Genomic DNA, 23,391 nt, shown 5'->3' with positions numbered 1-23,391 from the left:
GCGGCCGACCCCGTCTCGGCGCCTCCCCCCGCCGCGGCTTCTCCGCCGGGCTTGCTGCTCCTGCCTTCGCCGGCGGCTTCTTGCCCCGCCGCTGCGGGCTGGCTCGAGAGGAGCACCAACGGCTGCGGCTACTGGGACAGCAACTGGGACAGGTAAGGGATGGAAGGCGGGAGGAAAGGGGGCTTTGTCTGGAGGAGCGGGTTCACACGTGTGCCGCTGAGAACCGCGTGTTTGATCCCTGTCCCTGAGCGCGCGTGGAGAGGCAGGGGGGGCTTTAAGTGCACGAATGTGGTAAGGTTTCGGAAGGAGGGGTAGTGTTGGTAGTAGTGTTGGTGTTCCTTGCCCATGTTTTGGGCAGTGGTATGTGAAGATCCAGAACACGTGCATTAAAATGGCTGGTCGATTTACAGATGTGTGTACACATGTTTGAGGGCAACGCGGAAGCAGCTTGAGATGCGGTAGGGGACAAACCAGCCACGTGCAGTGAACCATTTCTGATTAGATTTCTGTTGTGTTGGTGTGACTACTTCCAGCCGTGGATGGATCTGCCAACCATAAAAGTGTGGTAAACCCTTCCAAAATTGCCTTGCCAAGGCCCGAGCACCCCATGTCCCTTCTAAAGGGCAGGAAAACTGAAATGTGTTTGTAACCTGGTTTACCTGACTATTAGTCGCTTGGGTACCGGTGCGGCTTTAAATACACTGGTACTTTGGATTTGGAGTGATCGGTGGCTAGGTGAAAAGGCGCCTTACAAGAGTATTTCACCTCCCCTGAACTTAATAATGTACAGATGATGAACCAGTTGTGGATGTCTGTCAGTGAGTAGCCATGATGAATCAAGGGAACTCCATAGCCAGAGGCTGTGAATACCAGTGCTGGGAAGCATCATTAGCAGAAAGTCTTCATCTTTGTGCCCTGTCTGTTGGCCTTGCAGGATAGCTAGGACAACTAGATGGACATTGTGTGAAGTAGGATGCTGGATTAGATGGACCCCTTAGTCTAATCTAGCAGGATTTCTGGAATGGTGAGGGGGAATGTGTTTTTAATGAGTTCTGAAGTGCTTTTTAATAATTACTTTGTAGGTTACAAGATGGAGGTGTTTTCCTTTCTTTCCAACATTACTTGGTTTCGGTTTCACTTCTTTCTGTATTGGGTTATTTTACTGCCTTTTGTCAGTCTTGCTTCAGAAATGTGAAGCAGCTAGCAGTGTAAAATGTTTGCTTGTTGCAGCTCATGTGTTTCTGCAGCCTGTGTCATCTTTAACGCAAGATTTTTATTAAAGCCTGTCAGTAACACTGTACATTAAACAGTCCTGGTAACTTGTCTTGTAGCATATGTATGCCTGCCTATCAGTTAGACATAACTAAGAAGCCAGAAGACCATAGTAAAAAGGGCATGCAATTGGTCAGACCAGCTTGTTTTTTCAAAAGACAAAAAGGAAACATTTTTGTTCTGTTTAGAGAGAATAATTGCTCAAAGGTTGAGAACAGAGCAAATTGCAGAGCTCGGGTAATGCCGATCGCCACTTTGGGGTCAGGAAGCAATTTTTCTCCAGGGATCCTGGAGGTTTTTTTGTCATCTTCTGGACATGGAACAGGGATCAGTCACTGGGGATGTGTGGGGGGAGGTATTTTGTGAATTGTGCAGGGGGTTGGACTAGATGACCCTGAAGGCACCTTCCACCTCTATGATTCTAATTAATCAGAATGAAAACAGTGTGCAAGGGGACCTAGGAGCATGCAGTGAGTGATCCTCCTTCTGATATACAGGATGTCATCTCTTGTAGGTAAGAGGCTGCATCCCGGTGTCTGTGATGACCTGCCTTTGCTTGGTACTAAATATCAAGTCTATGTGGGCCGTAGTTACTGTGCATCACTTCAGGGATGTTTATCGTAGAGTTAAGAATATCAGAAGAGCCCTGCTGGATCAGACCAGTGGTCCATCTAGTCCAGCATCCTGTCTCACGCAGTGACCAACCAGTTCCTCTGGATGGCTAACAACAGGGCATAGAGGCCGAGGCCTTCCCCTGATGTTGCCTCCTGGCTCTGGGATTCAGAGGCTCAGTGTCTCTGATTTTGGAAGTTCCCCTCAGTCACCATGGCTGGTAGCCATTGATAGACTTATTCTCCATGAATCTATCTGATCCTCTTTGAAAGCTGTTTATTCCTGTGGCCATCACTACATCCTCTGGCAGTGAATTCCCAATTTTAATTACTATGTAAAGTAGTCTTTCCTTTTGTCCATCCTGAACCTACTGCCCATCAGCTTCATTGGATGTCCTTGAGTTGAAGTATTTGAAGAGAGGGAGGAAAATTTATCTTTGTCAACTTTATTTTAAAAAGCTCTTTCACCCCCCCCCCCCCCGTCTCTTGTCTAAACTGAAAATTCTCAGACTCTTCATCTTTGCCTAATTGGGAAGGTGCTCCAACCCCCCAATCATCTTGGTTGTCCTCCTCTGTACCTTTTCCAGCTCTGCAGTGTTCTTTTTGAGATACCGTGACCAGAACCGTACACAGTATTCCAAATGAGGCTGCACCATAAATCTATACAAGGGCATTACAATATCTGCTGTTTTATTCTCAATCCCTTTCTTAGTAATCCCTAACATAGCTTTCCTTTTTCACCGCTGCAGCACACTGGATTGACATTGGCACGATCAGCCAAAGATCTTTTTCCCTTCTCAGTCCCAGAAGCCTATCCAGTTGGAATTTTTTTGTCCCAGTGTGCATCACCTTACACTTACCAACACTGAATTTCATGTGTCACATAGTAGAGTGATATTTAATTGTGTTTGATTGTGGTCAACGTATTGAATTTCAAGAGACAAATGCTGATTCTAAGCAGAGCTGCACCCTTCTGAACCCGTTGACTTGTATCGACTTGAAAGGGTGTGAAACTGCTTAGGGTTGCACTTTGGGTGTAGGATTCACATATCTGACATTAGCCAGATTTTTTTTTTAAGTACAACCTTTTTAAAAAATCCTTTTGTTCTTAAAAGGATTTGATTTTTATTCACTCTGGAGAGATGTTGTTGACTTGTTCTGGATTTGGGTTATGGCTGTCACCCAGCCAGCTAAAGAAATTTCAGTCAAGAAATCATATGCATATGTTTGCATGTGGATCAACAGGACTTTTGAGATAAGCCCTTTAAGATGCCACACTACTGTAATGATTGCAGAGTGACTGTGGAGTATATAAAGATGAGTGAAAAACTTTGGTACATGTTCATTTTCTATGTTTCAGACACTTTTTAAAGGGTACGTTCAAGATTATCTAATGCAAGCGGCTGCTGCCTCTATTAAATGGCATTCTGGTCACCTTGTTTTATTAACAATCAGGTTAATCCTTTCAAACTGCTCATATGGCTGGAATGTGGATTCTAATCTGCATTGGCTTTTCTCACTGTAGCACTGAGTAGTTGTTTTTGCACTTTGAATAATTAAAACAGGGTGCATGTGAATATGGCCTTTGATATGAGTTGTCAGACTTGTGTTGCAGTTTATCTCCCAGGTTCACGGTGCCTAAAAACATATGCATTTACGTTTTTTTATCCCAGCTCTTCCTGCAAAGAGCTTAGATTCTTGTTTTTTTCTATCTTCACAACAGCCCTGAGAGATTGACTGCCCCAAGTGTCCCTGTAAACTTTGTGGTAGAGTGGCGATTTGAAACAAAGCCTTTCCAGTCATTACTGCAACACTCTAACCACTGCACCATGCTAGTATCTAGTTTGCTGGGTGGTGCATAGTATCAGGTTATGGTTGAAAGGTGCATGAGGTATCTGGAACCTCGATGGGAGATCTTTGTGTGCTACTTTGAGTTCCATGTTGGTGGTTGGTGGATAAGCGAGTTTAATTTATTATCTATTGAAATATCTCCCCTTGGGAATGCCGCAAGCAGTTTATGCATAGTGTGTATCTGTGGTTTGGGTTGCAAACATTCAGTTGGGGCAGCTTGCAAATACTGTATGTATTTTGTAGTGGTGTCATCTTGGAGATTAAGGAAGGTAGATCCTAACCATCATATTATGTTTCCACATTTCTTAAGATTGCACCACTTAATTTATTTTAACCTTTAGTCATTGAGAAGGTCGACATGGAGGAGATGTGAATGTATGCAAAGTGCATAAGCAGAAGTGAAGGACTAAACAGCTGCTCTGACTGGTATATTTTATAATCTTGATGGATATATTTTGGCTTTTCAACATAGACTACTAAGTAGAAGATAAATAGGTGGCTGTACTATAGAACTACAAACCGCCAATATAGACTGGGCATGTACTGTGCTGGGAATCGCTTGTTACAGGCTTTGTTGGCCGCCAACTAATTCTGTTCTGGAAGCTAGAGAGAGGTGGCTCTCCTATAAGATCTATTTCTGGGCTTAATAAAATGTTAAGACCCAAGAAATTTAGTGCCAAGAACTCTGTTCACTGTACTGCTAAAAGCCAAGACAGCAAAGGCAAATAAAAAGTGTTTAAGCAAAGTGAGGGATTAAAGGTCTTTAGATTTTAGTTTCTACCACTGTCAGTCTGGGTTTTTTTCTTACTGCAGATAAGGCACAAGATAATACAACCAAATTGTTCCATTAATTGTCCCGCGAACATGCATCACCTAATAGTTCCAGATATTGGGAAGTTTAAAAGTTCCAGAAGCCTCTACCCATAACGTTCATTCCATACTGTGTTCTTTGCATGGAGCTTTCTCCCCCCAACTCCTGCTAAATGGCAGAACGGTTTTGCAGTTGGTAAGGCTTGTATAATTCTGTTGTGATATTGCATGGTGGTGGTGCTGGTGGTCAACATACAAAGGTCAAAAATTCCTTGGGTTAGTTGTGTCCAAGCTCTTGGCCATTCCTAAGTAAAACAGCTCTTTGGAGATCTGTGATAGGGCAGAGAATCCTACCTCTAAAACATCACTAATTACACTGTGGTACTGATGTTTAATTTGGTGTGTGGTCTTTTCTCTTTGGGTTTATAAACTACTGCCAGGCAAGCCTGTCCCTCTTTTAAATGCATACGGATGTCAGACCACCAGTCTATCAAGGTCAGTATTGTTTATTCTGACCGACAGCAGCTCTTCAGGTGGTGGTCTTATACATAATTTGGTACCTCTTTTTTCTTTTTTAAGATGGAGATACTGGAGATTGGGCCTGGGAACTTCAGCATGCCAAGTGGATGCTCTGTCATCAGTCCATCTCCATTGTTCAGTCCTGTCAAGTAACTTCAGACTTATGGCAACCCTATGAATTAATGAGCCCCAAAATGTCCTGTTGTGAACAGCCTTGCAAACTGAGGGCCCCTGTGGCTTCCTAGATTGGTTCAGTCCATCATCTCATGTTGGGTCTTCCTCTTTTCTTGCTGCCTTCAACTTTTCCTAGCATTATTAGTAGCCTCAGTTTGGTTATTTTAGCTTCTAGAGAGAGTTCGGCTTGATTAGATCTAGAACCCACTTATTTGTCTTTTTGGCAGTCCACGTATCTGTAGAACTCACCTTCAGCAACACATTTCAGATGAAAGCTGTCAGGAAGAAAGTTGATTCGTCAGTGTCCCGCTTTCACAGCCATGCATAAGTAATGGAGAGTACTGTACTATGAATCTTGGTTGCCAGCAACGCTTGAGTTTTTAAAGGAGGAATTGCCTGATATGGAATATTGGTGTTGTCCACACTGAAGCTCATGTACTTGGTCGCAGGAACCTGTACTACCAAAAAGAATGAGGTTGAGCACGTTTAGTCACCCTAGCATTTGTTGGCACAAAGCGATAACTTTTTGAAATTGCTTTCAGGAGAGAACCAGCCGCTCTTATTAATCTGAAGAAGAAGAATGAAGAGACTGGGGAACGGGAGCTCTCATCTCGCCTAGACCGTTACAAAGCAAAAGCTACCAGGCACATATTCCTCATACGCCACTCTCAGTACAACTTGGATGGGCAAGCGGATAAAGACAGAACTCTGACTCAGTTGGGTATGTATACCTGGCACTTTACAGAATTTTATATGCTTTGTACTCGAGAGATCTTGCACTTGCTGTCAGACCAAACTGGTAGGATCTGTTACAACCGATGGAGATTCTTTGAATCTGTGTTAGGAAAAAAAGGCTGTTCATGTGCTGTAACAGTCTTGTTACATAGGTAATTTAAAACGCGATCGTAGGCAAGCCATTTAAACTACTACTCTGGGAGCAATCACTTGTACTCTGTATGCCAGGACACTTTGTGTTTATTTTATATAGAAAATTCTAGGCAACCTCTCTAGAGACCTGTTTTAAGTGACTCATGAAGTAAAATAAAGTAGACTCATGAAGTAAAAATAAAGTAATCTAAACACTAAATCCACCGTGGGCATAAAAACAGTATTCAGTAGCATAAAAAGAGTTTAGTGCATGTGTGAAGTGCTTTCAAGTTGCAGCAAGGGACTTTCAAGGCAAGTGAGAAGCAGAGGTGGTTTTACCATTGTCTTCCGCTGCAGAATCTTCCTTGGTGGTCTTCAACCCAAGTACTAGCCCTGCTTAGCTTCCACTTTCTGATAAAGGCTCAGGGGAAAAACTGGACAAAAGCAGTTTTCTTCAAGGACCTTTCTCTCTAATTTTGGGAACCATTAAAAAAAGCATACAGAAGGTTTTTTTTCCGACTGAGTAAAATGCTTTTTAAGGCAAGGTTTCACTCAAAATGGACAGCATTCAGTTTTCCCAAATTTTGTGAAGTGCTGAGTAACATTCCTATTTTTCCCCCCTTTCGGAGTGAGTGAAATGTGCTAAGATAGCCTAGGTGCAGCAGTTTGCAGCTCTCTCTCGCTTCAGTATTGAGTTATTTGTAGTTTTGCTTGTAACAACTTGATATTTTAGCTAAGATAAATTATGCATTTCATGTTGTATAAGTAGCAAAATGGGTTTAGACTTCAATTTCCCGCCCCTCCCGATTCCATTCTTTTTCCTGGAAAACAAGGATTTCTGGAAATTTTACAGCCCTACCTCTGGGGCCTGGCAAGCCTGTCCCTCTTTTAAATGCATACGGATGTCAGACCACCAGTCTATCAAGGTCAGTATTGTTTATTCTGACCGACAGCAGCTCTTCAGGTGGTGGTCTTATACATAATTTGGTACCTCTTTTTTCTTTTCTTTTTTTAAAGATGGAGATACTGGAGATTGGGCCTGGGAACGTCAGCATGCCAAGTGGATGCTCTGTCATCAGTCCATCTCCATTGTTCAGTCCTGTCAAGTAACTTTAGACTTATGGCGACCCTATGAATTAATGAGCCCCCAAATGTCCTGTTGTGAACAACCTTGCAAACTGAGGGCCCCTGTGGCTTCCTAGATTGGTTCAGTCCATCATCTCATGTTGGGTCTTCCTCTTTTCTTGCTGCCTTCAACTTTTCCTAGCATTATTAGTAGCCTCAGTTTGGTTATTTTAGCTTCTAGAGAGAGTTCGGCTTGATTAGATCTAGAACCCACTTATTTGTCTTTTTGGCAGTCCACGTATCTGTAGAACTCACCTTCAGCAACACATTTCAGATGAAAGCTGTCAGGAAGAAAGTTGATTCGTCAGTGTCCCGCTTTCACAGCCATGCATAAGTAATGGAGAGTACTGTACTATGAATCTTGGTTGCCAGCAACGCTTGAGTTTTTAAAGGAGGAATTGCCTGATATGGAATATTGGTGTTGTCCACACTGAAGCTCATGTACTTGGTCGCAGGAACCTGTATTACCAAAAAGAATGAGGTTGAGTACGTTTAGTCACCCTAGCATTTGTTGGCACAAAGCGATAACTTTTTGAAATTGCTTTCAGGAGAGAACCAGCCGCTCTTATTAATCTGAAGAAGAAGAATGAAGAGACTGGGGAACGGGAGCTCTCATCTCGCCTAGACCGTTACAAAGCAAAAGCTACCAGGCACATATTCCTCATACGCCACTCTCAGTACAACTTGGATGGGCAAGCGGATAAAGACAGAACTCTGACTCAGTTGGGTATGTATACCTGGCACTTTACAGAATTTTACATGCTTTGTACTCGAGAGATCTTGCACTTGCTGTCAGACCAAACTGGTAGGATCTGTTACAACCGATGGAGATTCTTTGAATCTGTGTTGGGGGAAAAAGGCTGTTCATGTGCTGTAACAGTCTTGTTACATAGGTATTTAAAACGTGATCATAGACAAGCCATTTAAACTACTGCTCTGGGAGCAGTCATTTGTACTCCGTATGTCCGGACACTTTGTGTTTATTTTATATAGAAAATTCTAGGCAACCTCTCTAGAGACCTGTGTTAAGTGACTCATGAAGTAAAAATAAAGTAATAGAAGAAGAGAAGAGATTGGATTTATACCCCGCCCTTCACTTGGAGTCTCAGAGCGGCTTACAAACTCCTTTCCCTTCCCCTCCCCACAACAGGCACCCTGTGAGGTGGGTGGGGCTGAGAGAACTCTGACACAAACTGCTCTTTTTCAAGGACAGCTGTGCCAGAGCTTGTGACTGACCCAAGGTCACATCAGCAGGTGCAAGTGGAGGAGTGGGGAATCAAACCCGGTTCTCCCAGATTAGAGTCCACACACAACCACTACACCAAACTAATCTAAACACTAAATCCACTGCGGGCATAAAAACAGTATTCAGTAGCATAAAAAGAGTTTAGTGCATGTGTGAAGTGCTTTCAAGTTGCAGCAAGGGACTTTCAAGGCAAGTGAGAAGCAGAGGTGGTTTTACCATTGTCTTCCGCTGCAGAATCTTCCTTGGTGGTCTTCAACCCAAGTACTAGCCCTGCTTAGCTTCCACTTTCTGATAAAGGCTCAGGGGAAAAACTGGACAAAAGCAGTTTTCTTCAAGGACCTTTCTCTCTAATTTTGGGAACCATTAAAAAAAGCATACAGAAGGTTTTTTTTCCGACTGAGTAAAATGCTTTTTAAGGCAAGGTTTCACTCAAAATGGACAGCATTCAGTTTTCCCAAATTTTGTGAAGTGCTGAGTAACATTCCTATTTTTCCCCCCTATTTTTTTTCCCCTTTCGGAGTGAGTGAAATGTGCTAAGATAGCCTAGGTGCAGCAGTTTGCAGCTCTCTCTCTCGCTTCAGTATTGAGTTATTTGTAGTTTTGCTTGTAACAACTTGATATTTTAGCTAAGATAAATTATGCATTTCATGTTGTATAAGTAGCAAAATGGGTTTAGACTTCAATTTCCCGCCCCTCCCGATTCCATTCTTTTTCCTGGAAAACAAGGATTTCTGGAAATTTTACAGCCCTACCTCTGGGGCCGGTGACAAGCCTGGTTTAAATGGATGATGGTCTTTAAGAGTCAGAACTCTTGGCATAAGAGCAAGGAACCTTCCCTATATCTTCAGGAAAACAAGTTTTGAGCTAAGCTCCGTATCTTGCAGGTGTTGCAATCCCTTTATTAATTAACAAGGGCTGTAAGAGAAGTAGCCAGAAAACAACATACTTGCATCTATTCCCAGGTATAAGCAAGATTTCGTGCAATAGTTTCTCTTATCCAGTTGGGTGAAGAAAGCAAGCAGGAACAGTGGTAGTGGTAATTCTCATTCTGAAAATCTTGCATGTTTTTGTGTATAGACGAAGGGGAGAGGTACATGTTGTGCCAGCATTTGCTGTGTTCCTATGAAAGTGCCAAAGAAATGCATTGCTGAAAGTATTAGCAACTGATATGTGATCCTACTCCTTAGGCTGCGAGCAAGCTGAGTTGACAGGAAAAAGGCTAGCAAGTTTGGGACTGAAATTTGATAAAATCGTACACTCCTCTATGACCAGAGCATCTGAAACAACCAACATCATCAGCAAGCATCTTCCTGGTGAGTGGCTCCTGTCGGCAGTCTTGGGGTAGAATTTCTGCTAAATTGCTTGTGTGGCTTTCAGCCAGTTGTATTTTAGACCCCATGGGCTGGATGCCCAAGAGCTGCAAACAGAAGGGACGTAGCAGCCAGTACTGCTGGACAAAGCATGTGTGCAGTTCCACAGTTTGCTGCTTCTTGGGGAAGGGAAAGAACATCTTTGAACTGAGTTTTTTTCTTATGCACATGGCGAGGCATAAAAGCTCTTTTGCATGTAGAAGTCCCAACCCATTTGTTACAAACCCTGGTAGCGTGATAAACTTTTTCAGAGGACAAAAAGATGAGCTGAAAATGAAGGAGAAGGCTGCAGGCTCCTGCCTGCATTCTTATTCTCTGAACATTGTTTTTATTTCACTTTTTGGACTCCTCCTCCCCCCAGGTATGCTTTTTTATGGTTTTGTCCTAATTGATGACATACTCAGTCTGGGGCAGTTAAGGACTGTTTGTTTGGTTTGTCCTCTGTCTGGAACACTTAACTACTGTTTGTATGATCTGCCCTGTGCTTGAACCAAAGAGCAGTAACTTGACTTTTTTTCACGCAGTCCTGACAAATATGGTCAAAGATACCAGCTTTGCAACTCTGGTGGCTCCTGTAACTTTAACATTGAAGTAGACAACAGGACAATCAGTGACGGCAGCTTGTTATATTGAAGTTTGTTTGAAAATCAGGCCCTCCCTCATTTCATAATAATTTTATTTGAATATCGACAATATGGTTACAATTCAATAATGAAATACCAAAGATAGGGACACAGTAATACAGAGTAAAACAATCTCAAAACACTTGACTGTGTGAGCACTTCCGAAAATAAACCTGAACAATTAGAACAGGAAAAAGCACCTCTTGGGTATGAGCATTGGATGAGATCTTCATTTTTAGCAATATAATCAATTATACAGGAAATAACAGTTCCACGAAATGAGAGTTTTCTGGAGAGATACTGTTAGTATACAATTTATCTAAATTTTTATCCATTACATAAAGCAGAAATTGTTGGTACCTTTGGGTTTTTCTAAGAAGGAGCAATTGCCGTTTGACCTGCTGTACATAACATTGCTATTTAGTCCCCCTTGATTGCAGGTATCATTTTATCAGGCCAGAAATTAAGTAGCATTATTTCAGGTTTAAAAGGAATAGATAGCCAGTTATGACTTTTATCTTAGCTCTAATTATGAACTTACAGTACCACCAATTATGAATGTCGGTACCACCCTCCCGTCCTACCATCAGTTCTTGGTGGAAATTTCCTCTGGTAAAAGGCACATCGGCCCCAGTGCTGAAGCGCCAGCCACCTCTGACGTTGGTGGCGAGTGTCAGGTTCAACAGCAAGTAAATCTCCACACACGTTTCCAAGGAAGCGTTATGCTTTATTAGAGTACAAAACTGGTACCATATCCACAGGATTATTGTTAGGAATAACCAAGGGGCGGAAACATCCCTACATATAGCAGGATGAGGCAAATGGCTAAGCAAATGAAATTCAAGCGCGGGGTGGGGGGAATCTCCCGGCTGGAGGTTACATAATAAGCGGGAGAGTCTCAGTGCCTCATGAGAGCCGAAAGATTCACAACAGCGGTGGAACACAAGCCCTCCCCCCTTCAGAAGGCCAGACAGATAATGGAGTCTGGCAGCACTGGTTGTCACGGTCTCCCTATTGCTGTTTACGGCAAGTGGCAGAGCAGCGAGCAAGCCAGGATCAGAGAAGGGAACAAGCAAAACATGGCAGCTAGCTGACAGCGAGAGACTGATTGGTGGAGGTTGATAGTGGGTTAGTGATCTCTTATGGCAAATCTCTTCTAAAAATGCCCAGCTTTCTTTAAGGAGTAAGAGAGGCAGAGGATGGAGCTCCCCATTCAAGAGATGCCCTGATGATGGGTTCTCAAGGTTTCATGACATAAGGCTGGCATGAGTCTTTTAGAACAAATATGTGTGGCTTTGGGATGGCTTTCAGGAACAAAGATTAACTGAGATACAGCACACACAGTAGTGTGGAGGCGGGCAAGGACCAGCTGTCTTAAATCATGCTGAACAGGTTTCAGTATGCCACTGAGCTTTGAGCCTTCAGTTGTTAGTCGCATAGTCGAGTTCGACTCTTCACGACCCCATGGACCACATCACGCAAGGCCCTCCTGTCCTCCGCCATCCCCGGAGTGTGCTTAACTTCATGTTCGTTGCATCAATAACACTGTCTAACCATCTCATTCTTTGCCGTCCCCTTCTTCTTTGACCTGCAATCTTTCCCAGCATCATATAACATTATCTCGGGCGCTGACAGCAATGTGCCCTCCAGGTTTGGCATGAAAGGTTAGGAGCTCCATCTTAGGTTTGCTCTGGAGTGTCTGTGGGCCTTCAGGAGCAGCTATTAATGACAGTCAAAAATGCACATGTGACGAGACCACTGGAAACTAGATAAGGGGAACGTGTGAAGGCTCAAACTACAGGAGCAGCTGAGAGCACTTGGGGAGTGGAGTGTGGTCCAAGGACTTAAGCTTATTGGGCAGTCCGAAGCAGCTGTGCGGACTTATGGCCAAGAATGCCAGGGTATATATATTAAATAAAATAAAGGGGAGGGATTGGAAGGTGGAGGAGGGAACAGTGGCATTTTAAGCTCAGATAGGGTAGGAGAGGATCCCATCGACAGTCCAGTGGCCTTTTTGGGATTTTGTGTGTTGGGGGTGGCACCTAAAGAGAGGCTGAAGAAATCTCTTGTTAAAATTGTAATGGATGCCTGGGTGCAGAGGCTTGGTTTGCAACACGTGTGTGTTTTGCTCCTCAGGGGTGAAGAAGGTGAGCACCGACCTGCTGTGTGAGGGATCTCCTATTGAGCCAAACCCTCCCATCTCTCACTGGAAGCCAGAAGCTGTGGTAAGGGTTTTGGGTGACTGATTGCTGCAACAGTCTTGTCATCTTGTGCTGCACTTCAAAATAGCTAAAACAGCTTTCCTCAATCTTGTGCTGATCCACCGAACATGTGTTCCCGTAGCACTGATTTTTCTTAAATCATATCCTATTTGTCTCTTAATCTAGCCCGCTTTGGAAGCTAACTAGCCTTTCATTTCAAAGCGCAGGGCCCACTGCAGTCAAGGTCTTGCTTTTGCTGCATTGTGACCTTTGTGAATAGAATATGAAGGAAAGGAGCTGTGTATATGGGGAATTGCTTCCTGAAGGTCATTGAGGGCCCCCAATATCTTGAAAACTAGTCTTCTGAGAGTTGTGTAGCCCCCGTGAATAGCTCCCTGGTTTCAGAGGCAACTCCATGTAGAGCATGTTGTCATGATCCAAGAATTTTTGGTGTGGCCAGTCGTCCTTAGGGTTTGACTGGAAGACAGAATACTTTTTCTGCATCTATCTTTGAAAGGCAAAGGTGCAAAGAACACGCTTTAAAAGAAAATATCCATTTCAATAACCTTTCATCTGCCCTCAGCAGTATTATGAAGACGGGGCTCGCATTGAAGCTGCGTTTCGAAACTACATTCACAGAGCTGACGTGAAGCAAGAAGAGGATAGCTATGAAATCTTCGTCTGTCACGCCAATGTCATCCGCTATATAGTATGCAGGTAATTATGGGACTGACATAATCTGCTGGGGGAGGGGAGGGCCACCTGCTGAGAGGGTGGCTCTTCAGTTGGGTTAGGGCGCTGCACAGCAGTCAATTAGCGCTGGGCAGTCGGGTGCATTTTGCAGGTCTAAGGTATTTGGCAAGGATGAGTGCCCAGTATTGTATGAACAGCTGCCTGCACAACATATGATTGTGGGATTAACTTTAAGCATTTGCTCTAATCCCTGTTTCTGAGTAGAGATTTTAAAATAAACAGTCCTTCCATACTAAATTAATTTTGATGTTAAAAGCGGGAAAGCATGAGAGCATAAAGCTTTCCTCTCTCGCTCTAGCTTGCAGACCTTCCCCATCATCTACCAAAAGTGTAGGTTGTTATTAGCAACCTGAACTTTCTGCATGATCTGTCCAGGAGGGTTCCCCCTGGCCTTGTAGAGTCAGAATAAATTTCTTTAGAACATTTCACATTAAAGAATACAAAAAAGGCAGAGCTGCAACAGGGTAAGAACTAATTGTCATACAGCTCAATAACTTTCTAGCTCCTAAATGGGCTTTCCCTTCTGGCTTCTCGACATATTTTATGCAAAGCACACCGGCTGTTCCTGGCATTGTACTCCGTTCACTTGTGCAGCACTGCAAAATCCTGGCTTCTTGACATACTTTATGCAAAGCACACCGGCATTGCACTCCGTTCACTTGTGCAGCACTGCAAAACTGCACAACTGTGCTGAAGTTGCAAACAGACAATGCTGTACTCGGTTTATGTTGCCTGTGTTGGAAGGGCAGCCGTGAGCACGGTTGTGGTGGTTCAGGATGCCAATCAGTGCAAGGATGGTTGCAGTTATACTGTTCTCTGAATGGCCTTGTGTTGAATCGCTGGAGGATGGAAGGGTATAGAGCAGCACTCCTGCGAACAGACTTTGTCACAGAACCCAGCATGCCAATGCAGATGTTAAAGGAATTTAAGATTGTCTGTTGAGGATGCCATATTTGATGTGATGCAAGAGCCCATCTGGTAGCAGTAACTTGAACTCAGCTGCATGTTCACTTCAGCCCTCTGTGACCCAGAAGACTTGTGTTCCATCTGCCCCTTTTAAGTAATTAACAAGCAGATGTTGAGAGGTGGGCAGGTAGTTGAACTTCAGTTGTGGCCTAGCAACACGTTGAAATGAGACCTGGCATCAAAGGCAAGAGGGTACCTAATGCCTGCTACAGGTGGTCCCTTTTTAGGTAGAGTTTGAAGCATGGCCTTTGTCTGTTGATAGCAGGCTCTTCTGTAGCCTCCCACTGGAACATGGCTCTTGTTCCACACAGACAGAGGCTGGAAATAATTTTAAGCATTTAGGTCCAGTAAGGCAAGTGTAAATCCATTTGTTTTACTAGCATTTTCTATTTTGTACATGAGAAACCCAGAAATCACTTGAAATCCTTTTCCAGTAATCATTCCCATCTGTTAAATTTAAAATTAGCAGTGGTGTGTGCTTGCACGAGGTGGCGCATTTAACCAGATTAATGATGTGCAAGCGGTAATGGGTGTACCGACTTTCAATGCTGGCACAAAACAGATGTCAAAGTGTTCTCATGGAGCTGTCCTGGTCTGATGTGTGCAAACAGAACTATTGGCTTCCTGATGAATGCTTCTGGATTGGTTCAGATCACTACAGTAGCCGCTTTCCTCTCTCTTTTTATGTGTGTGTACACAGAGCATTACAGTTTCCTCCTGAGGGCTGGCTTCGGATGTCTCTCAACAACGGCAGCATCACTCACTTGGTGATCCGTCCTAGTGGCAGAGTGGCACTGCGAATGCTCGGGGACACGGGGTTTATGCCCCCAGAGAAAATCACACGCACCTGAGCAAGCAACACGATGGTCTTTCTGGAGCCACTCGGGGACTCTCTCTGTGCGCGTGTCCAGCTGTGGTACAAAACTGTGGCTCGGTAGGATATTGAGTTTCCAAACTCTGCTTAACAAAAAGCTACCCCCTGCCACACTTCTGTGTCAGCAGGGGAGGCCTTCCCACACAGAAAAGGGCACACGCGGAGACACGACACTGCCAGCACATTCCACCAAGCGCTCCTGTGCATCTTCTGCGTGGCTTGCTGGACTCTCCTGTTCCATTGAAGTGAATGGAGCCACTGCACCACCACTTAATGGAATGAAGAGATGGAAAGACAGGAATCTACCTACTTAGCAGCTGACATGAGAGTAATCCTTGCCCTGCTGCAATGGGAAAACTCCTCTGGCTTCTAACCAAAGCTTATTACTGTGCACAGAGGATTCTTTCTCCCTCTGCTGGGAGACTTGAGTATCCATCAGTAAATTAGAAACTGTCATGGTGTCTTAAGTAAATACTATGGCTGGACCGATGGGAGGGGGAGTGGTGTTATTTCCAAACATAGCTGAACTTTCAATAGTTTTAGGACTTGTGGGCTGTTGCTCTCTTTGACTCTTCCTGAACCTGTCCGCTGCATCTGGTAAGAATATTATGAAAGAAAAGGCACTAAGAATTCTGGGCAGCGGTGTCTCATCTCTCCTCATGTAAACTGCATGGTATCTGGGAAGATGGGTTCACTCTTTGGCAATGTTCTGGGTAAAGGTGATCAAAGACAGAACAACACTGCTCTTTCCTCCCTCATCCCCACAACTGAAACATGCACTCCTTCACAGCTAGGCTAATCGCTTACATTAGGCCATGCCCAAAGTCCTGTGCCATTAACAACTACCGTGGCTGACTACCTGCATTGTTTTGTCACCATATAACTTAGGTTAGAGAGCACACCTGAGGCCACTTGGTGCTATTGTACTAAACTAAAAAAATAATTAAGTGAGCCTCTTCGTCCTAAAGAGCACAACCCAGCATACTTCTGAACCAGACCTGAGGCAGGTGAAGCAGTTCTTGGGGAAACTCCTTGCCTAGCAACTTGGTGTGCACTTAGGACTGTGGCGTGGAACCAGGCTGAGGTGGTTGGTGGTGGGGAGATTCTTCTGTACTTGTAAAAAATGGTGGCGGTCTGTCTTTGATCAATGCAAAAATAATTTTAAGTTATTCTTAACTTTGTGAAATGCCTGAAAATAAAAAATAAAAGAATGTCTTAAGATTTGAAGCAGCAGTCTCCACTGATTGTCATTTCGTGACTTTCTTGTCCATAAATCAGTCCTATAAAACTGGAATTCTTCCTACACAGCAGATGAAGGAAGTTGGGTGTCTTCTAAAGCGTCTTGGTAAGTTTATGGCAGAGGTAAGAACTGAGATACTTCCTGAGTCACAGTCAGCTGTCTTAGCTATTGTTTGGCATTTGGTCTTGATACGTTTTGGTATAAATGAATGTACAAGATCAGAGTTCTGTATGAAAACCCGAAGGCCTAACAGTTACTGTAGCTTACTTTTGGATGGCAGCAGAGAGTTGGCCCCCATCCGTGACCTGGGTGTGAAGCAAAGCCTGGTGGTAGTTGGCCAGCAGCCCCCACCCACGCTGCCTAACATTGCTTGCACCCACTACCACTCCTTCGGTTCACGCCAGGATAGAGTCAGCAACTTGGGATGGTCCAGAGGTCTGATGCTAAGTGCGCAGCCCTCCCCAGAGTGTGGGGGAAATTGCCATCATGTGCTCCTGTGTCCAATAAGTTCAGCTCACCAATCACATGAGTGACCCCTCTGTGTTACCTGTCTGTGCCTGCTCCCTGGCACGCTACTGGCAGCACCAACCATGGGGAAGTGGAGCATCTGCCGGGCATGCAGAAGGTCCCAGGTACAATCACGGGTATCTCTGTCTGAAAGGATCAGTGGAGAGCTGCTGCCAGTTTGAGTAGACAAGACCTGACCTTGATGAACCAATGTTCTGATTTCTGTAGAAGGCAGCTTCATGTGTTCTCCTCTGTCAGTTTTTTTTTTAAAATAAGAGTTGTTACAAGTGTTTTTTTTCCCCTGGGGAAAATTTTGCTGTGGTTCTTTGAGAGGATCTATTATTGAAGTGAACAAGAGTGGTAAGAATGTGTTCTGATACCATATTTGTCTGCAGCAGTGTCCCCTGTGCTGTACAGCAGCTAGTCCTTTCCATGGCAGAGATGCAAAAAGAATGGCACATTTTTTTGGGGGGGGGGAACAGCTAGAAACTTTAAAAAAGTAAAGCTGGCATTGTTAATCATAATGTTCTAGTGATCTAGCTATTACTGATTCTTAGGAAGCCACTCTGGTGGGACTGTGGGGAAGATAGAACTGATGAACTGTCTGATCCTGTAAATAAGATAAAAGCATGTTTGGGAAAGTGTACCAAGGATGAGACAGGACAGTGGAAGCACAACTGGACCACAATATCATATAGATGTCCTACTTACCCCTCTCCTCCCAAGAGAGTATTGCAGTAGTAGCTGAAACAATGTGGAAACAGCCAAAGAGAGGCACAAAAGAACAGGGCCTCGGTTAAGACTGATACACAAACTCACTGCTAATGGTATGTTTTTAAATAAGCAAATTTAATAAGGTGGTTAAAAAGTCAGGTAACACATTGACCAAAAAAAGACTCAAATGTGAGTTTTAGTCACATTAATATTACTCTAACACCAACCCTTTGGACCCCTCCCTACCAACACACAAGTGTTACAGAGTTTGTGCTCCAGAAGTACACACTTAAATACAAAAATGCATACATATCACCAGGGCAAAGAAACAAAACACTGTTGGTTTAAAGTTCTGATGATGTTTCTAAGTGAACATTTTTATGTGTTTGGTGGTTGGCCATACATAGCTAGATAAGAGCATTCCTGTCTGGTTTGTTTTCAGCTTTGTCAGAGATACGGAGTGGGGAATGGTTTTCACAAGTCAAGTCTGGATTGCTTAACTGATTTCTAGAAATTGAATTCTAATGTTGGCAATGTTGCCCTCCCCCTGGAATCTTTAGGAAACTTCCTTTCTACACTACTGCAGAGATGAAATCCCTAAAAGTTATATATTGATCTGTCAAAACTAGCTTCTCTCTATGTGGACGACAGCACTCTTCCAATCTGTTTTGCTATTTTGTAATTCAGAGACAAATCTGGAACAGAACCATATAAAAGTAAAATAGTTTGCACCATGTTTTGAATATCCCATTATTTAAAACTAGGAAGTGATACATAATAAAAGGGTCACCTTACCTGCAAAAACATTAATTAGTTTACATGTAGGCCAGTTATATAACCTATGATTTAAAATAAATATACTATGTAGCAAAAAGCTGTTTCCAGCCTCTGAACAATAAAAAAAAAGCTTAAAAACACTTCAGCAAGGTGTTGGAAAGTTAAAATTAACTGAAGTGCTCGCATAAAGAAACAGCACTTATTATTACACAACATAAAAATATGTTACAAAAGGCACTAATAAAATCGGAAGATCGGAAGAGCCTTAAGTGCGGTTCTGGAGTTCGGTACCAAAACAGCCAACAGGTAGGAACAGTATCGAAAATGGTCATTATACCTGATATAAGAAAGACACCAAACCAGTCGCTGACACAGTAATGATTGCAAGCTGGGTAACAGTCTCCCCCTTCTCCCCCTCACTTTCTCTTCAAGCACTACATTGGAAAAAAGTACCTCTTGCTAGATATATTCTAGGTAACATATACATGAGTCATGACAATGGGTAAATATATGGGCAGTTGCAGAATTATGCTGCTAAGGAAGGCTCATCAAAACAACAACAAAAACAGATGTAGGTTCACTCCTGAAATCGTTAGCGCTTTAACTCCCAGATGAAGTATTTTAGTGGGACCTTTCTGTTACCTATTCTAGACATTTCAAGCAAACCAGTTCCAAAGGAACTTGTTCCCATAGTGTGATAACGAGAACACACTAGAACATTTGGAAACTTTTGTAATGTTATTGCTAATGTTGACTATATGTAGGAACTGTGAAGTCTGCCCATGACAAATGCATGGGTGGTGGGACAGAAGAACCTATTCAAACACATACTTAAACATTGCCATTAGTTTTTAACATTAGATCTTTCTTAGTTTCAGCATAGGACACTTAAGTGATCACCTGCTGCTTTTTTAGCCAACACTAATTTTAATTAAACAGTCATCCATAAACCTGTTGCCTATATACACTGATGAACAGTTCAGTTTTCAAGCAGACTGGGAAAAAAAGCCATTCTTCTCTCTCACCTCAACTGGAAGACTAATCTTAGGACACAACTTGGTATCTTGAGTACTCTGTAGTCTATATCTGCTACTATGAAAAGGTTATGAATGTGGAGAAGCTAGAGAGAAGCAGACTTGGTGAGGAGCACTTCTTGTTCTACAAAAAGGCCATCCTTTCTAGCCAGGATTACTTTTAGGAATGTTTTAGTTCTACTGTTCAGAAGGAGACCCTCCTCTCTTTACTAACACATTAACTGTTACTAATCTACTAAAATGGAATGAAGACACCTGCTGCAAACAGCCCCTTCCTCCAAGAACAAAAACACACCACGTCAAGTGTTTCAACACCTTTTTTCCTTCAGTTTAGAAAAAAAAATAGTTTTGTTTTTTTAAGAAAAAGAGTCCTATTCTAATGAGTCGGTGCTCCTGGAAAGTGATGCAGTTTGGATAACAGAATATGGTTCACATATGCTGGGCTGTACCGTCCAGGGCTCACAAATTCTGGAGAACAATTGGCAGCAGCTGTACTGTACTTGCCGGGACTACTGAATGCCAGAGAGTTCTTTCCTGGGCTACAATATAGTGGGCCACCGGATGGGCTTTGAACTGTTTGCCTCTTGAAACAACCTTTCAGTGTTGGATTTTCCCAACTGGGGAGGAAAAAAACAAAATTTTAAAGACATCACAAAAAAGATGAAGAAACAATGAATGAAATGTAAGAAGCAGTCAGTGATCCTGGATGACAGGCCACTATAGCTTCAGTGAAAATGCTCAATAAGTTGTAGGTTTTTTTAAAATTCTTGAGTGTTGGCTCTGTCAGTTAGGGCTTGCCATGCCTTATGAATGAAATGGGCTCTAGTTTATGAAAGTGTCTGCCACAGGTTACCGTATTTACCCAAAAAGAAGACCCTGAATCTAAGACAATCCCCTTAAAAATGCTATGTGAGTTTTATTACTGTACATAACTGTATGTTGTATGTGAATTTAAGATGGCCTTCTCTTCCTCACTGGCAGGTGTGGGAAAAAGGAGACTTTCTTTGACCCTTAGGGCAAGCCACACCCACACAGCACAACATGGCAACACCCCGCTGACCAACTCGCACTAATAAACTTCAGTGTACCTTTGCCGTTCAGAAGGTGAGCAGGACTGTACAGCTGTAGACCACTTATAGATAGCAGGATATCTTTGTGAGTCAATCTCTACTCCATTTAGAGCTGTTAACACATCATTGTCCAACTTGGATGGCTTCTCACTAAAAAGAAAGAGAACCTAGTTAGGAAAACCGTTCTGGCAGTACCTGACTGCCCACTATTCCAGTATTTTTAAATACTGTTTATACCTTACCTAATTAGTCCAGTTTATTAAGGCATGATTCGATCTTTTGGATGACCAACAGTTAAGAACAGATTAATGGATAAAAAGCACTTCTGACAAATAACTTCTAACGTTACGGCAGATAACTGGGTTGAAAAAACAGCCTGGCTAGCCAAGGAAACAAGTGGGTATATTATGTCCACTGCAAACATATGATAAAACTTCACATATGCACAGTCCACTCCAATACTTAAGTTAAAAACCTGTGATGTGATAACTAAACTTCACATATGCACAGTCAACTCCAATACTTAAGTTAAAAACCTGTGATTTCAGCACCCTAGAATGTGAAATTAAATGTTTAAATGTGCATGCCCCCCCCCCGCACACAAAAGAAGGGGCTAGTTTGTTAAACCTTACCCTAAGAGAAATAACCTCTTGACTCTTTCGGGTGAGGTCTCTGAGACACATCCTGGAGACATCTTGGGCTGCAGTTCAGAACTGCTAACCTGCTTTGTCTCTCTACTCCAGACATCGATGTCTGCTGATGGTCTTCCAGCAAGTGGCGTTTTCTCTTCTGTCCTTATTTTTGTACCCTCTGTCTTTCCAGCAGCTGTACCCAGCTTAGTAAGGTGGTCCCTGGGTTTCCTCAGCTGCCTTGTGCTTTCCTTCTGAAATCTCTCGTTCTCACTTTCTGAAGTGGCCTGGCTCGCCTTTCCACCTTCTTCACCTCCCACTGTGTGCTCCTGACAAGCCAGTTTATCGAATTCTTCCCTTAAGTTAGAGACGGGTGACTGGAGGCACTCTTCCTGACTGGGATGCCTCCTGTGAGCACTTCCTGTCCTATCACCCGTCACAGGACTACAACATCCGTTTTTACCAGCTGGACCCCCATTCTCATAGTGCCCGTTGGAGACGTCTTCCATTGGTATCATCCCCCCCGTATGTGCAATGGACAGGATGTCGCGCTCTGAACTTCCAATGTCACTGATCGTTGGTTCACTGGGCGCATTCACCCGGCTGTAGTTCCGAGCTGCATTCTGCCTGTTCTTAACTTCTTCCAGGCTCATGTCATCGTCGTCTAAAAAAGCCCCAACGGAGATGGAATTGCAGCTTTTTTTACCTTTGCCTAGAAAATACGACCAAAGAATGTAACAAACTAGCCCATCTGATGCAGATTTTACTCAATTCTTAGCTTAATCTTTGTATTCCGTGTTATTCCATAGGGCCCCTAGCCTGACTGGGGGGGAAAACCCCAGTAGGAATCCCCCAAACAAAAATTATGCCACGCTAAAGATATAAGCCCACTCACACTGGCATTGCCAGCTGTTCTATGTAAGAGACTGCCAACTAGTGGTGCTTGGACCGAATATATAATACTATTGGTTTGGTTTGGTTTACTTTATTCATATTCCACGTTTGTCCCAAATGGGGACCCAAAACTGCTTACATTGTTCTCCTCTCCTCCGTTTTATCCCCACAGCAACCCTGGGAAGTAGGTTAGGCTGGGAGAGTGTGACTGGCCCAAGGACACCCTGTGAGTTTCCGTGGCAGAGTGGGATCATTTGAACCTGGGTTTCCCAGATCCTATCCCTTCCCATGCCTATGTTTTCAGTGGTACCTTAGGGAGGGATAAGTACCACTCATGTTCGGTCCTGACCAATGCTCTCTTCTAAGCTGTGGAGTCTTGTGAGTAAAAATTCTACTTTGTGAGCTACTGGCATTAAAATTGTGAGTGAGCGATTTGGCTATCACATAGATTAGTTTGCTCTGGAGCCCTCCTTCCTGAGCTCAGACTAAAATGTGTGAGCCGGATGCTAAAAAACTGTGAGCTAGCTCACACTAACTCAGCTTAGAGGGAACACTGGTCCTGACTGCAAAATAACTACATCTACAGTGCAAGAGCAAACACAAAGGGGCACAGTAATTGCTATGGCTTTGTAAATCACGCACACTCCAGTGTTGTGTCGGATTGAATAGGGACAAAGTGCCATCATACCAGCGCAAAATGGCTTGCTGCTATCCAGGAATAGCTATCATTACCGGATATAGCAGTGTGGGGCAAGTCCTGTACAGCACAGATTAGGTGGTATGAGAGAGCACACCTCTGTCATCCTAAGTGTATTTTTTCTCTGATACTGGGTATTTGCCATCTCGTGCAGAGATAGGGCTACTGATGACTACATGGGTGGGGTGGGGCTGAAATAGAGTATATAAGGGAAGACTAGCTCGGCTGCATTTATTCTGGCCAGGAATTTCCCTGAGCACCGCCCTTTTTAAGCTAGCAAAGATGGAACAGCTACCTCATCCCAAGGCTGGGCAAGCTGCCAAGCATGTTCTGCACTGGATTTACTCTGTAGTTAGCACAACTTCTTCAAAGTTGGAAAAACAGACTTCTAAGCACACACTCTTCATGTAACTTAACCTATTGAGGGAAGGATGCCTGTTTCCTAGGAAGCCGCATACAATTCTCACTCACGCTTTTGTTTTGGTAAGCACTGGTGCCAAACCATATGAGGTCTGGTACTACTGCTTAATCCACCAGGCATTTTCTTGGGAAACGAGGGGCACCAAG

At 43.5% G+C, this 23,391-nt stretch overlaps 2 protein-coding genes across 2 annotated transcripts in view; one reads left to right on the top strand and one right to left on the bottom strand.

Annotated features, from left to right (window-relative positions):
• Positions 1–16,449, top strand: PGAM5 (PGAM family member 5, serine/threonine protein phosphatase, mitochondrial; the record flags this gene model as incomplete). The annotated part of the gene is made up of 6 exons (XM_015423781.1): positions 1–152; positions 5,780–5,958; positions 9,663–9,788; positions 12,605–12,693; positions 13,253–13,386; positions 15,089–16,449. Coding segments are annotated over 6 exons (831 nt in total), but the record flags the coding sequence as incomplete, so codon positions are not given.
• A 3,461-nt stretch (positions 16,450–19,910) lies between these two features.
• The window catches only part of ANKLE2 (ankyrin repeat and LEM domain containing 2), a 28,800-nt gene continuing 25,319 nt past the window's right edge, over positions 19,911–23,391 (bottom strand). The window contains exons 11-13 of the mRNA XM_015423780.1: positions 21,237–21,945; positions 20,623–20,754; positions 19,911–20,151 (exon numbers count right to left, since the gene is read on the bottom strand). Of these exons, the coding sequence (XP_015279266.1) occupies positions 19,911–20,151; positions 20,623–20,754; positions 21,237–21,945 (1,082 nt within the window). The remainder of the gene's footprint in view (positions 20,152–20,622; positions 20,755–21,236; positions 21,946–23,391) is intronic.

The sequence above is a fragment of the Gekko japonicus genome, unplaced genomic scaffold, assembly GCF_001447785.1.
Source record: "Gekko japonicus isolate JY-2015 unplaced genomic scaffold, Gekko_japonicus_V1.1 scaffold137, whole genome shotgun sequence".
Classification (NCBI taxonomy): domain Eukaryota; kingdom Metazoa; phylum Chordata; class Lepidosauria; order Squamata; family Gekkonidae; genus Gekko; species Gekko japonicus.
This window is presented reverse-complemented; position numbering and strand designations above follow the sequence as displayed.